Consider the following 12,234-nt stretch of genomic DNA (forward strand, 5'->3'; position numbering starts at 1 on the left):
TGTTGACTTTCCACGTTTATAGAACATAGAAAACTACAGCACATACAGGCCCTTTGGCCCGTTGTGCAGATCATATCCCTACCTACCAGGCCTATCTATAACCCTCAATCCCATGTGCTCATCCAGAAGTCTCTTAAAAGACCCCAACGAACTTGCCTCCACCACCACTGACAGCAGCTGATTCCACTCACTCATCCACCACCCTCTGAGTGAAAAACTTACCCGTGACATCTCCTCTGTACCTACTCCCCAGCACCTTAAACCTGTGTCCTCTCGTAGCGACCATTTCAGCCCTGGGAAACAGCCTCCGAGAATCTACCCTATCTATACCTCTCAACATCTTATAAACCTCTATCAGGTCACCTCTCAATCTTCGTCTCTCCAGGGAGAAAAGACCCCTCAACCTATCCTCATAAGGCATGCCACCCAATCCAGGCACCATCCTTGTAAATCTCCTCTGCACCCTTTCAATAGCTTCCACATCCATTATGTTGGGAGCATTAAAGTTAACCTCCTGAAACCTCCTCCATACGTAGGAACAGAGGAATTGTCAGACGATAAAAGAACAACATCCTTACCCAATTCACCTCCTACTATCCTGCGTCTTCTGTAATGCAGTGCTATTGGAGTTGTTGCATTGTTATTGCAACCCCATTTCCATCATTTAGCCTATAACAGACCAACAACAATGGCTTGAAAAGTTTTTCATTGATAGAAACCTGTTTCAATCACATGCCTGCCATCGTTGCCATGCCAACAATATTGGATGGGATGGGGACATCTGTATTCTTTACCCACATAGTACTGGCAGGGGTAGTGGAAGGAAATACGGCGGTGAGGGTTTCTGATCTGTGGTCTATGGGGAGTACACCAGTGATTTCTCTCCGATATTTAGTCGGTGGTAACTTGGATTTAAGCTGCACTAGCCTCATGATCTGAAACATTACAATTCATTTTGCTGTGGATGTGGTGGATGACTACCCCCCTAACCCCTCACATCTTCCCTTTTTACTTCCAGAAAGGAAATACTGCCTTGCATATTGCGTCGTTAGCTGGACAAGCGGAAGTTGTACATGTCCTAGTAACAAATGGAGCAAATATTAATGCCCAGTCACAGGTAAGACCATCTTGTATGACCTTCTTTCTATCAGTGTAAGTGTATAGTAAATGTAATGTGGATACACATATGTGTATGTGCTGGAACCAGCACTGGGAAATAGTATTTTATGAAGCAGTTATTTTGTGTCTGTAGATGTTAATTCACAGGCTGGGACTGTGGGCTTTCTCTATACGTACTCCTGCTGCGTGTGACCATGGTGATGTGTTTTCAGTTTACCAGACTGTAGTTGCCATGCTGAGAAGGAGCACTTGTTTAATGTCAGGAGGTGGGGTAGAAGGGTAAATCTCGGATGTACATGTTGCACGTTCGCTCAGGAACACTTACTGAATCTACAAAGAAAGGTCAGTGACAATGTGAGGAGTGAGACTTCAGATTGTGAGAGAGGAGATATATTCAGTGAGCGACAGTTCATCGCTGAGTTTCTTCACATAATGTCGTTCCGTGGAATCTCTACACTGCAGCGGAAGGCCAGTCGGCCCATTGAGTCTGCACCGACCCACCGAAAGATCATCTTCCCAGGCTTTCTCCCCCACCCTGTCCCGGTAACACTGTGCAGTTCCCATGGCCAATCCACCTAACCTGCACATCTTTGGAGTGTGGGAGGAAACTGGAGCACCCAGAGGAAACCCACACAGACTTGGAGAACGTGCAAACTCCACACAGACAGTGACCCCAGGCCAGAATTGAACCCGGGTCCCTGGTGCTGTGAGGCGGCAATGCTAACCACTGTGCCACGCCCCCCTTTAGACAAAGATTGCAATATTTAGAATGAGACCCCCCCACCATGGACTGAGAAGCATTCAGTTGAAACCAGATGCAAAGAATTAAATCCGCTGGATGTTGTAATCCAGATCACATGTGTTTTAACGTGGATTAATCAGCTGAGGATGAGGTTTGAATCTCACAATTCAACGTAACCAAAAATGCCTTCCCCTGGAGCCCGAGCTCAGTTATTGCTTGGAGCTGAAGTGGAACCGTTACAGTTCAATCCAGAGTGACGATATAATGAAAAAGCTTTCTACCGAGTTTATTTCTTATATCAAGTGTCGGAACCATAACAGCAACTGGGTCGTGAATGAGCATTGGATTCTGTTCTAACCAGAACCAAGGTGGCTCCCAGGGTAAATTCCCTGATTCCAGACTCATGTGTCGAGCCACAAGAGAATCAATATTAAAGTTGTAGCAGTGTATCTCTCACATTCCCCTCTGCAATATCTCCCCGCTGGATTGCCCTTGTGATTCTTTCGGGGCAGTTTTGAACATGTTGTAATGTTTTCCTGGTAGCAGTGAATCCAGATTGTCCCTATCAATATTGATCGTGTGGATATAGAAGAAATATTACACCACTGCAAGGTTGTTGTGCCGCCCTCTCTGGTGGGGAGGTGTAAATGAAGTTGTTCAGTAATAGCTGCCTGCAACAGAGCAAGTGTTGAGTCTTTACTCAGCGCGACACAGAGCAGAAAGATGACGATGAGACTAGGATAGAACTCTTGTTACGCTTCACGTTGCTAAACAAGTCTGTACCATCTTAATTCATCCCTGGCACCAGTGCAGATTCAAAATGGACGTTGATTCTGATGGCCCCACAGAACGATATGAAGAATGGTAAAGTCAGCAGATGATGCCCCTTCAGGCATTCTTCTAAGATTTCCCGTGAACCACTGAGTTAGCCGTGAATTACTTTACATTCTCAAATGACGTGCCAGAGCGATTAGTGAAGTGACCCACGGATGGATGATGAGATATCGCAGAAGTAGAAGTGAACTGAGTGTAGATCGAGACGGCCTCCGATAGGGTTTATGTTGTGTATGTGGTGCCTCTTTAAGATAGCAGATCTGTCACCTGAATTGAGGGACCTATGGGAACCAAGAGTAAATGATTACCCCAGAGGGTGAGGTCCTCTCTCGGGCAGAATCATCTGGCAACCATGTAGTTAACATCATAAAGAGTGGAGCACAGCTCCAGGGCAGCCAACTCTTGTACCAAATTCCTCTTAATAAATAACAGTCAGTACCTTCGGTTTTCAGGGGAGAATGGCGTGGAGGTGCCGGCGTTGGACTGGGGTGGGCACAGTAAGAAGTCTCACAGCACCAGGTTAAAGTCCAACAGGTTTATTTGGAATCACGAGCTTTCAGAGCACTGCTCCTTTACCAGGTGAGTGGAGAGGTAGGTTCACAAACACAGCATATATAGACAAAGATACAATTCCAAGATCATTACAGTTGGAATGTGAAGAATGGTTGGAATGTGAGTCTTTACAGGTTATCAAGTCTTTACAAGTACAAACAGTGTACCTGGAGAGATGGATAATCACAGGTTAACACCCATTGTACTGCTTGGGTTTGCAAAACACTACTAACGGTCCTGGCCTGAGACAATTCACAACTCTTTAACCTGTGATTATCCCTCTGTCCACGCACACTGTTTGTACTGGCAAAGACTCGCATTCCAACCATTCTTCACATTCCATTCTGTAATTATCTTGCAGTTGTGTCTCTGTCTGTGCTGCATTTGTGAAACCTACCTCTCCACTCATCTGATGAAGGAGCAGTGATTCCAAATAAACCTGGTGTTGTGAGACTTCTTACTCTGAGGAGTAGGCAGGAGAATGGGGTTGAGAATCATATCATCCATGATTGAGTGGCAGAGTGGACTCGATGGGCCGAATGGCCTAATTCTGCTCCTATATCTTCTGGTCTTATGGTTCCAAACAAACCTGAAATCTCTAGATAATGCTTGAGTGCCACAACATGACAGTATAAATATCACTATTCCACCAAGATTTAGAGAGAAATTGTTGGAGGAACTTCACCAAGTGCACAATGAATGAAAACAATGGCACAAACGTATCCAGATGCCGATGGTAAAATTGAAGGGTTTTGGTGAAAGGTCATGTCTCAGAATGAGAAATGAACCGACCAAGGTTCCTTTTGTTCCATTATCAAATGCATGAAAACCATGGGAAATACATTGAAGTGGAAGGGAAGGAATGCTTTATTGATCAACAACTGTGGCCAGTGGATAAATGTTACGCCTATGTCCAGTGCCACAAGTGCCAAAGCTGATAACGTTTTCAGAAGTTGTTCTGCAATTTACGCGTTTCCAGAGCTGTTGATGTCAGATAATTGTCCGCAGTTCACATTGGAAGAGTGTGAAATATTTCTAAGTCAGAGTGGAGTCACAAACACCCTCAAATCCCACCATGTCAGCCCACAGCGAATGGCGCTGCAGAAAGGAGCGTACAGATTTGTGAAGAGGTCTCTGCCCAAGTATTCGCCCAGTGACAGGTTAGGCAGCAATTTCTCATCAACACAGACTAGACAACCTCACAATCTACAGCAGGGTTGCTTAGCTTACAGGTTTGTATTGAAACATTGTTCCTTGGAGAAGGTTTAGTCTGCTTAAGCCTGATGTCAGTCGCAAAGTAAGAGAAAGGACAGTGTGCAGCTGAGTCAGTAAACTTAGTTCAGTGTTGCTCAGAAAGTCATGGTGAAAAACCAACAAGGTGAGGAGAAGCTGTGAAGAGATGGAGTACATTTGAGTGAAGATTGGAGAGAGACGCATGTCGATCATTTGTTTGAACAAGGAGATCTGACCAAAGGAGAGCAGGATAAATTTCCTATAACCCAAATTCCTCCAAGAGCCCAAGTCTGAAAGAAACTGCCTGTTTCCTGAGTCCAGAACAAAGTGAGTCAGAGTCTTTGATTGAGAGAAATAAATCAATTAACACAATCCCAAACATTAAATGTGGGCGATAGCCAAAATCAAAGCTCAGGTTTGACACAGTCAGAGAAGGTGAGACAGCAGCATCCAGCGAATGGAAGTGGAAGGAAAGAACCAGGCAGAAGGAAGAGACTAGATCGGGAAGAAGAAAATAAAATCGATAACTGCTGAAAAGAGAGAAACTCTTTGGGTGGAAAATCCCGCCTAGGGTCAACGGGTGTTTGCATGGTCCTCGCACACACTACAATTCCCGTGGCGGGCGGGATGGGAAAACTCCTCCCTTTCTATCACCCATCAGGTCAAACACACGATGAGTGCAAGACAAGAAGATTTGGCAACATGTCTCTCTGCGGCATTCGGGGGAAAAGCTTTCCTCCGCATTGTCCAGTGATATTTTTTGTTAAAAACATACTGGAGTTGAGGAAAAAGATTTTTTACATCTAATTTTTATGTAAAATTGCTGTGATCGATTGGATTTGAGGGAATTTGGTGGGATCGATGGATCACTTTGTTATTATTACTGACCAATCAAGAGCGGGTTCAGAGTGACTGCGTTTTGAGAAAATTGAATAAGGAAGATTGGAGCGATTGGAGGAAAGTTAGCAAGACAGTGAAAAGACTTGTGTGGCTGATGACAGATGTTTCACTGGAAAAGTGATGTATAAAAGTATCCACTGCCGCACAATTCATTGATGCTTTTGTAAAGAATGTTAATTCTGTCACTTAACTCGGAGCTGCACAGACCACCTCACATTGAACTGTGAGGAGAATGAGTTTAAGAAAACTAGAATCAAATAGCAACCTCCAGGCTGAGAAGTGAGATATTTTCATCCGCCAAATGCAAGATTCTGTGTAAACAAACTAGTTTGACTCAGAAAATACACCCACTTTGTGCCCAGGTGTATTTGCCAACTCGATTTTGTATATACAGAGTACAGCAGGGAGAATTCTGCAACCAAACAGGTTCAAATAGAACAGATGAGAGACACTTCATCTTACAAAGATTCAATCCTTATATTTTAGTATAGATCACTCCCCAGTGTGTGTGTACAGCCCACTGCCCAGTGTGTGTGTACAGCCCACTGCCCAGTGTGTGTGTACAGCCCGCTGCCCAGTGTGTGTGTACAGCCCGCTGCCCAGTGTGTGTGTACAGCCCGCTGCCCAGTGTGTGTGTACAGCCCGCTGCCCAGTGTGTGTGTACAGCCCACTGCCTAGTGTGTGTGTGTACAGCCCGCTCCCCAGTGTGTGTGTACAGCCCACTCCCCAGTGTGTGTGTACAGCCCACTGCCCAGTGTGTGTGTACAGCCCACTGCCCAGTGTGTGTGTACGGTCCGCTCCGCAGTGTGTGTGTACAGCCCACTGCCCAGTGGGTGTGTACAGCCCACTGCCCAGTGGGTGTGTACAGCCCACTGCCCAGTGGGTGTGTACAGCCCACTGCCCAGTGTGTGTGTACAGCCCACTGCCCAGTGTGTGTATACAGCCCACTGCCCAGTGTGTGTGTACGGTCCGCTCCGCAGTGTGTGTGTACAGCCCACTGCCCAGTGTGTGTGTACAGCCCACTGCCCAGTGTGTGTGTACAGCCCACTGCCCAGTGTGTGTGTACAGCCCACTGCCCAGTGTGTGTATACAGCCCACTGCCCAGTGTGTGTGTACGGTCCGCTCCGCAGTGTGTGTACGCAGCCCGCTCCCCGGTGCTTGCATACACAGCCCGCTCCCCGGTGCTTGCGTACGCAGCCCATTCTCCAGCGTGTGTGTACAGCCTGGCCCCTGGTGTGTGTGTACGCAGCCCGCACCCCTGCGCGTGTGTACGCAGCTCATTCCACAATGTGTATGTACAGCCTGCCGCCTGGTGCGTGTGTACGGCCTGGCCCCCAGTGCATGTGTACAGCCTGCTCCCCGGTGCGCTTGTGCGCAGCCCGCTCCCCGGTGCATGCGCACGTAGCCCAGTGCATGTGTGTACCACCCACTCTCCCAAATGTGCATACAGCACAGACCCCAGTGCATTTGTAGCCCACTCACCAGCGTGTGCGCCGCCCTCTCCCCAGTGCAGGGTCATCACTGTTCCATTGTTTGGGTCTTTTATTCAGCTTTGCAGATTCGCCAAAGTGATACAAGGGCTGAAAGTGTTAAATGATTCAGGCAGTTTGCACACATTGGCTTTATTTGTCTCTTTAGGTGTAAGTGGTGAGCGGGAAGTGGTGTTTATGTTGATTTAAAGGATTTGACGATGTGGATAGGGAACCAACTCCCTCCACAGGGAGGGTCCGGAACGAGGGGGCATTAGTTAAATTCCGGGGCTTTGCCAGAAAGCCAGTGGCAATCTGGAACTCCTGCCCCTCTGAGATTAGTAGATGGTTGTTGACAGGGGTGTATCAGGTTAGGCTGCCATGAGGGATGAATGCAGTTAAGGTACCGATCAGCCACGATCTCGGTGAACGATGGAACTGGTTAGACGGGCTGAATGGCCTCCTCCAGCTCCTGCCTGTCTTGAACTTACTGGAAAGTTCAGACTGTAACTTCCCCAAAGTACCGGAACAGCAGTTAAACGTTCAGTGGCAAGTTTAAAACAACAGGCGAGTACTCCACAGAGTAACGGCAGCTGGCAGCATTGATGTTCTGTGGCCGGTTTGCCAACAGGCAGCTGCACAAGACGTGGAACCTGATCCCACCTTGCGCTGCGTTCGTGCCTGAGCTTCAGTTTGCAGAGAAGCGCTGGAGATGTCCGTAACCCTTGATCCCCAGTCCGGTTTGCCCGAGTCTCACTAACTGCATTGTGACGTGCCTGGAATGTGCAACAAGGCAGCTCAGCCTCCACAAGGTGCCTTCAAAGCAAAGGGGTTTGGCTCCTAAATCAGGATAAAGATGCGTTTGATTTGAAAGCGCACGTTCCGTCCACAACCGGACGCTTCTCTATCTATTAAAAGCAAGTTGGCTTTACGTTGAAATGAGAATGAACCGGTTGACTCTCCCCAGCTGACGTGCAAAGGTTATGTTAAGGTTAAAGCTTAGCCCTGAATACAATCTCTTTCACACAATGTCATTCACCAGAACGGGTGGCTCAGTGTTCCAAATATTAAAAAAAAGGGAAGGATTTAACAACTTCCCTGACGGTATTCAAGAGAAAAATCTCTTCAAGTGAATGAATTGATTTAGTTAAGTTTGGTTATCCAGACAGAATTCCCGTACAGCTGATCCCACAGATGATTTTGGTAAAAAGTTGCTGCTTATGATATGATGGCGGTTGAATTAAAAGGGCCAGTTGTCCTCTATCCTGTTACCACTTGCCCTTCCAGGAGCTGGCATTAATTATTCGTGCCCATTCTGCTCCCGGAGGGCACTTTGCGCACCTGAACTTCCTCCATTGTCTTTCTCCATTGTCGCCGCATTGGCACAGTGCCCAGCAGTGCCAGTTGCCTGCACGTGAACACCAGAGGACTGTGTACCCAGGGTTTCCAGCATGTTGGCACTGGGTACACACCGGGGGGGGGGGTGGGGGGGTGGTGGTGGGGGGGGACACAGCCCTTGATCAAACCAGTTCCCAGGGCAGCGGTTTAGGCACCAGCAGTGCTCAGGGCAATGCTGTCTAGGTAACGGGTTTCAGTAGAAACTGGGTACGCTGTTTCTGCTTCCTTCGCACATGGTGACAAATGGTCTGACCCCCCCGAGGTTAATGCTCCCCTCCGCTAGGAAACAGCCTGTTTAGTGGGGGACAATTAAACTAAACCTGCCCACTGAACCCCTCTTAGTCTGCTGCCTTCCTGACCGATCCTGATCTAACCCGCTGGTTCGAGTAGACTAGCGGGACACCAGCATGAAGGGAGAGGGTCTCTAATTTCAAGATGCAGATTTGGGTCCAATTATGTAATCAAGGCCTTCACCCTGGGGCCTGAGCTAGGGAGGGGAATGTGTGACCTTCTTCAGTTACCCTCCTACCTGTCCCTGGCCCCCAAGACAAACTTCTCCAGTCTCACCGAATCCCTATCGGGCAGAAGGAGGCCATTCAGCCCATCAAGCCTGCACTGACAACAGTCTTACCCAGGCCCTATCTTCATAATTCCACATATTTACACTGCTAATCCCCCGACATTAGGGCAATTCAGCATAACCAATGCACCTAATGTGCATATCTTTGGACTGTGGGAGGAAACCGGAGCACCTGGAGGAAACCCACGCAGACACGGGGAGAATGTGCAAGCTCCACACAGACAGTGGCCTAAGCCAGGAGTTAAACCCGGTTGCCTAGCATTGTGAGGCTGCAGTGCTAACACTGTGCCACCGTGCCTCCTTAGTGCCTTTTAATCCTATTTGTTTGAATTTCTTCCCCCTCACCCCTGTTGCCATTATCCTGTGGGCTGAGAAGATAGAACAGAGAGAATGGTTGGACTCTGACCACCTTATAGGAACAGGAGTTGGCCATTCAGCTCCTCGAGCCAGTTCCTCCCCTCTCCAATTAGCTCACGGCTGGTCTGTTTCTCCCCAACTTTCTCTTCAACCACTACATGCACTGGGCGTATTCAAAATCCAAACACTTCAAAGCAAAGAGGAAAGTGTTGCAAATGTTGGAAATACAGTCGGGGTCATACGTTGCCTCTTGATCCATAAGTGTGGACAGAGCAAACTAGTCACTCCTGGGATAAAATTCCCCTTTGAGAGAAAAGACACAGCTTAAAAACTCACCCTAAAGCTTTACAGACTGCCTCTAAATGACTTTTCTTCTCCCTCAACTTGCAGAATGGCTTCACCCCGTTATACATGGCAGCGCAGGAGAATCACCTTGAAGTCGTGAAGTTTCTTCTCGATAATGGTGCAAGTCAGAGCATTGCGACTGAGGTAAGTTCATGTCTCCATTCTCTCTGTATTGATCAATATAGGCGCAGCACACTTCAGCATCGCTTAAAAACGCGGCAACATGAGGCACAGAGTGCGTGAAGAGGTTCCTTGGTTGTATTTTCTGAATGAATCACATGGGACATTTCTGGTTTGATAAACCCAAGGCCCATAGCTGTAAGTACAGTGATCTCCCCCACACAGCAATATGAGAAATGACTAATTCAGGCGTTCCCATACCTGGATTGAGGAATCTGTGTTAGCCTGAACATTGGAGAGAGCTCTCCAATGCTTACTCAAGTGGTGCCACAGGACCTTTGATATCCCCTGGAGAGAGCAGGCAGGGTCTCTCATCCAGAAGACAGCAGCTGTGCCAGTGTAGCACTCCCTCAGTATTGCCCTGGAGTGTCAGGATATGTTACATACACAAGTCTGCCATGGGGATTGAACTCAGTGCTCTTGGCAAGCACTCCTCCAATGCCAAGATCTATAATCACTACTTCCATTCATGAATTCCTAACATAAGAACATAAGAAATAGGAGCAGGAGTAGGCCATCTAGCCCTTCAAGCCTGCCCCACCATTCAATAAGATCATGGCTGATCTGAAGTGGATCAGCTCCACTTTCCCGCCTGCTCCCCGTAATCCTTAATTCCCTTGTCTGTCAGAAACCTATCTACCCGTGACTTAAATATATTTAGCGAGGTAGCCTCCACCACTTCAACGGGCAGAGAATTCCAGAGATTCACCACCCTTTGAGTGAAGAAGTTCCTCCTCAACTCCGACCTGAACTGCGCCCCCCCCCCCCCCCTCTTACCTTGAGGCTGTGCCCTCTAGTCCTGCTATCCTTTCTAAGCGGGAAGAATCTCTCCACCTCTACCCTATCCATCCCCTTCATTATCTTGTAAGTGTCCTGGTGAATTACCTGGTGAATATAGGATGTGTGAGTTTCTTTTTCATTTGTGGGACATGGGTTGGCCAGCATTTATTGCCCATCCCTAGTTGCCCTTGAGAAGGTGGTGGTGAGCTGCCTTCTTGAATCGCAGCGGTCCATGTGCTGTGGGTTGGCCCACAATGAAGAGTTAAACTCCAAATCGGACAGCTCACAGGCCCTTCTGCCTCTGCTGGCATTTTGAAAGGACAACTCGATTAGTCGGCTGATGTGGTGCCAGTGAATGGGAAGGTGGATTTAAACATTTGGCGCGTGTTGTCTCAGGCTCAATGCTTACCTGGCCCTCAAGGACAACAACATCACCGAATAGTCTCGCTGAGGTGAAGGGAGTGAGTTGGAAACCCTTCAGGGAAAGGAATCACCCTAACAGTAACTGGTCAGTGCTGGGAACGTCCTTCATATGGAGAACAAACACCCTTACCAAGCTGAGTTCAAACACTGTCGTTACATAGTGAGTTTTTTAAATTTATGTGGGACTTATGCACAGATCATTCTGCTCTGTACAGGTGTTTCTGCTCCTCCCTCCCTGTTTCATCTCAGTCTTACTGGCAGAACCTTCTAGAAGGTTCTACAAGGACGTGGAGGCTCTGGAGAGATGCAGAGGAGGTTTACCAGGATGTTGCCTGGTATGGAGGGTCTTAGCTATGAGGAGAGATTGGGTAGACTGGGGTTGTTCTCCCCGGAAAGACAGAGAATGAGGGGAGACCTAATAGAGGTGTATAAAATTACGAAGGGTATAGATAGGGTGAACGGTGGGAAGCTTTTTCCCCGGTCGGAGGTGACGATCACGAGGGGGGTCACAGGTTCAAGGTGAGAGGGGCGAGGTTTAACTCAGATATCAGAGGGACGTATTTTACACAGAGGGTGGTGGGGGCCTGGAACGCACTGCCGAGTAGGGTGGTGGAGGGGGACACGCTGGGATCGTTTAAGACTTATCTGGATAGTCGCGTGAGCAGACTGGGAATGGAGGGATACAAACGAATGGTTTAGTTGGACCAATGAGCGGCGCAGGCTTGGAGGGCCGAAGGGCCTGTTTCCTGTGCTGCATTGTTCTTTGTTCTTGTTTTTTTTTGTCCCTGCTGTACTTATCTACTTTCCCCTGAAATCTATTTTTACACTGTTCACAGCCCTGATTCCACAATCTCACCACTTTCTCAGTAAGCGGAGGGGGGGGGTGGGTCCTCCACACAAACTGTGCCAGGGACATCATTGTGCCTTCTCTTTACCTCCTGCAGGATGGCTTTACGCCACTGGCTGTCGCACTCCAGCAAGGCCACGACCAGGTGGTCTCGCTGCTGCTGGAGAACGATACGAAGGGGAAGGTCCGCTTGCCAGCCCTGCACATTGCTGCCCGCAAGGACGACACCAAAGCTGCTGCACTGCTTCTCCAGAACGACCACAACGCTGATGTGGAGTCCAAGGTAAGCCCCACTCAACAAGTGTGTGTGCTTTACTACAACATGTGGCCTCTCTCTAATCGTAACCCCCTCTGTCTCTTTTTAATTGTGGCCCTTCCACTCCCTCTGTCCTTCTCTCATATCGTGACACTCTGTCTCTTTCACCAACACCCCCCCCCCGCTCTTGGCTCTTTCTCTCTCTTACCTGTGACTCTC

General features: G+C 48.2%; 1 protein-coding gene across 10 annotated transcripts in view; it reads left to right on the plus strand.

Moving 5' to 3' along the window:
- The window catches only part of LOC145354308 (ankyrin-3-like), a 736,920-nt gene that overhangs the window by 535,641 nt on the left and 189,045 nt on the right, over nt 1-12,234 (plus strand). For all 10 annotated transcript variants that reach the window (XM_080205431.1, XM_080205432.1, XM_080205433.1 and 7 more), the window contains 3 exons: nt 1,019-1,117; nt 9,575-9,673; nt 11,857-12,042. In XM_080205431.1, the coding sequence (XP_080061557.1) occupies nt 1,019-1,117; nt 9,575-9,673; nt 11,857-12,042 (384 nt within the window). The remainder of the gene's footprint in view (nt 1-1,018; nt 1,118-9,574; nt 9,674-11,856; nt 12,043-12,234) is intronic.

The sequence above is a fragment of the Carcharhinus amblyrhynchos genome, chromosome 17 (assembly GCF_965287045.1).
Source record: "Carcharhinus amblyrhynchos chromosome 17, sCarAmb.v2.hapA, whole genome shotgun sequence".
NCBI classification, from domain to species: domain Eukaryota; kingdom Metazoa; phylum Chordata; class Chondrichthyes; order Carcharhiniformes; family Carcharhinidae; genus Carcharhinus; species Carcharhinus amblyrhynchos.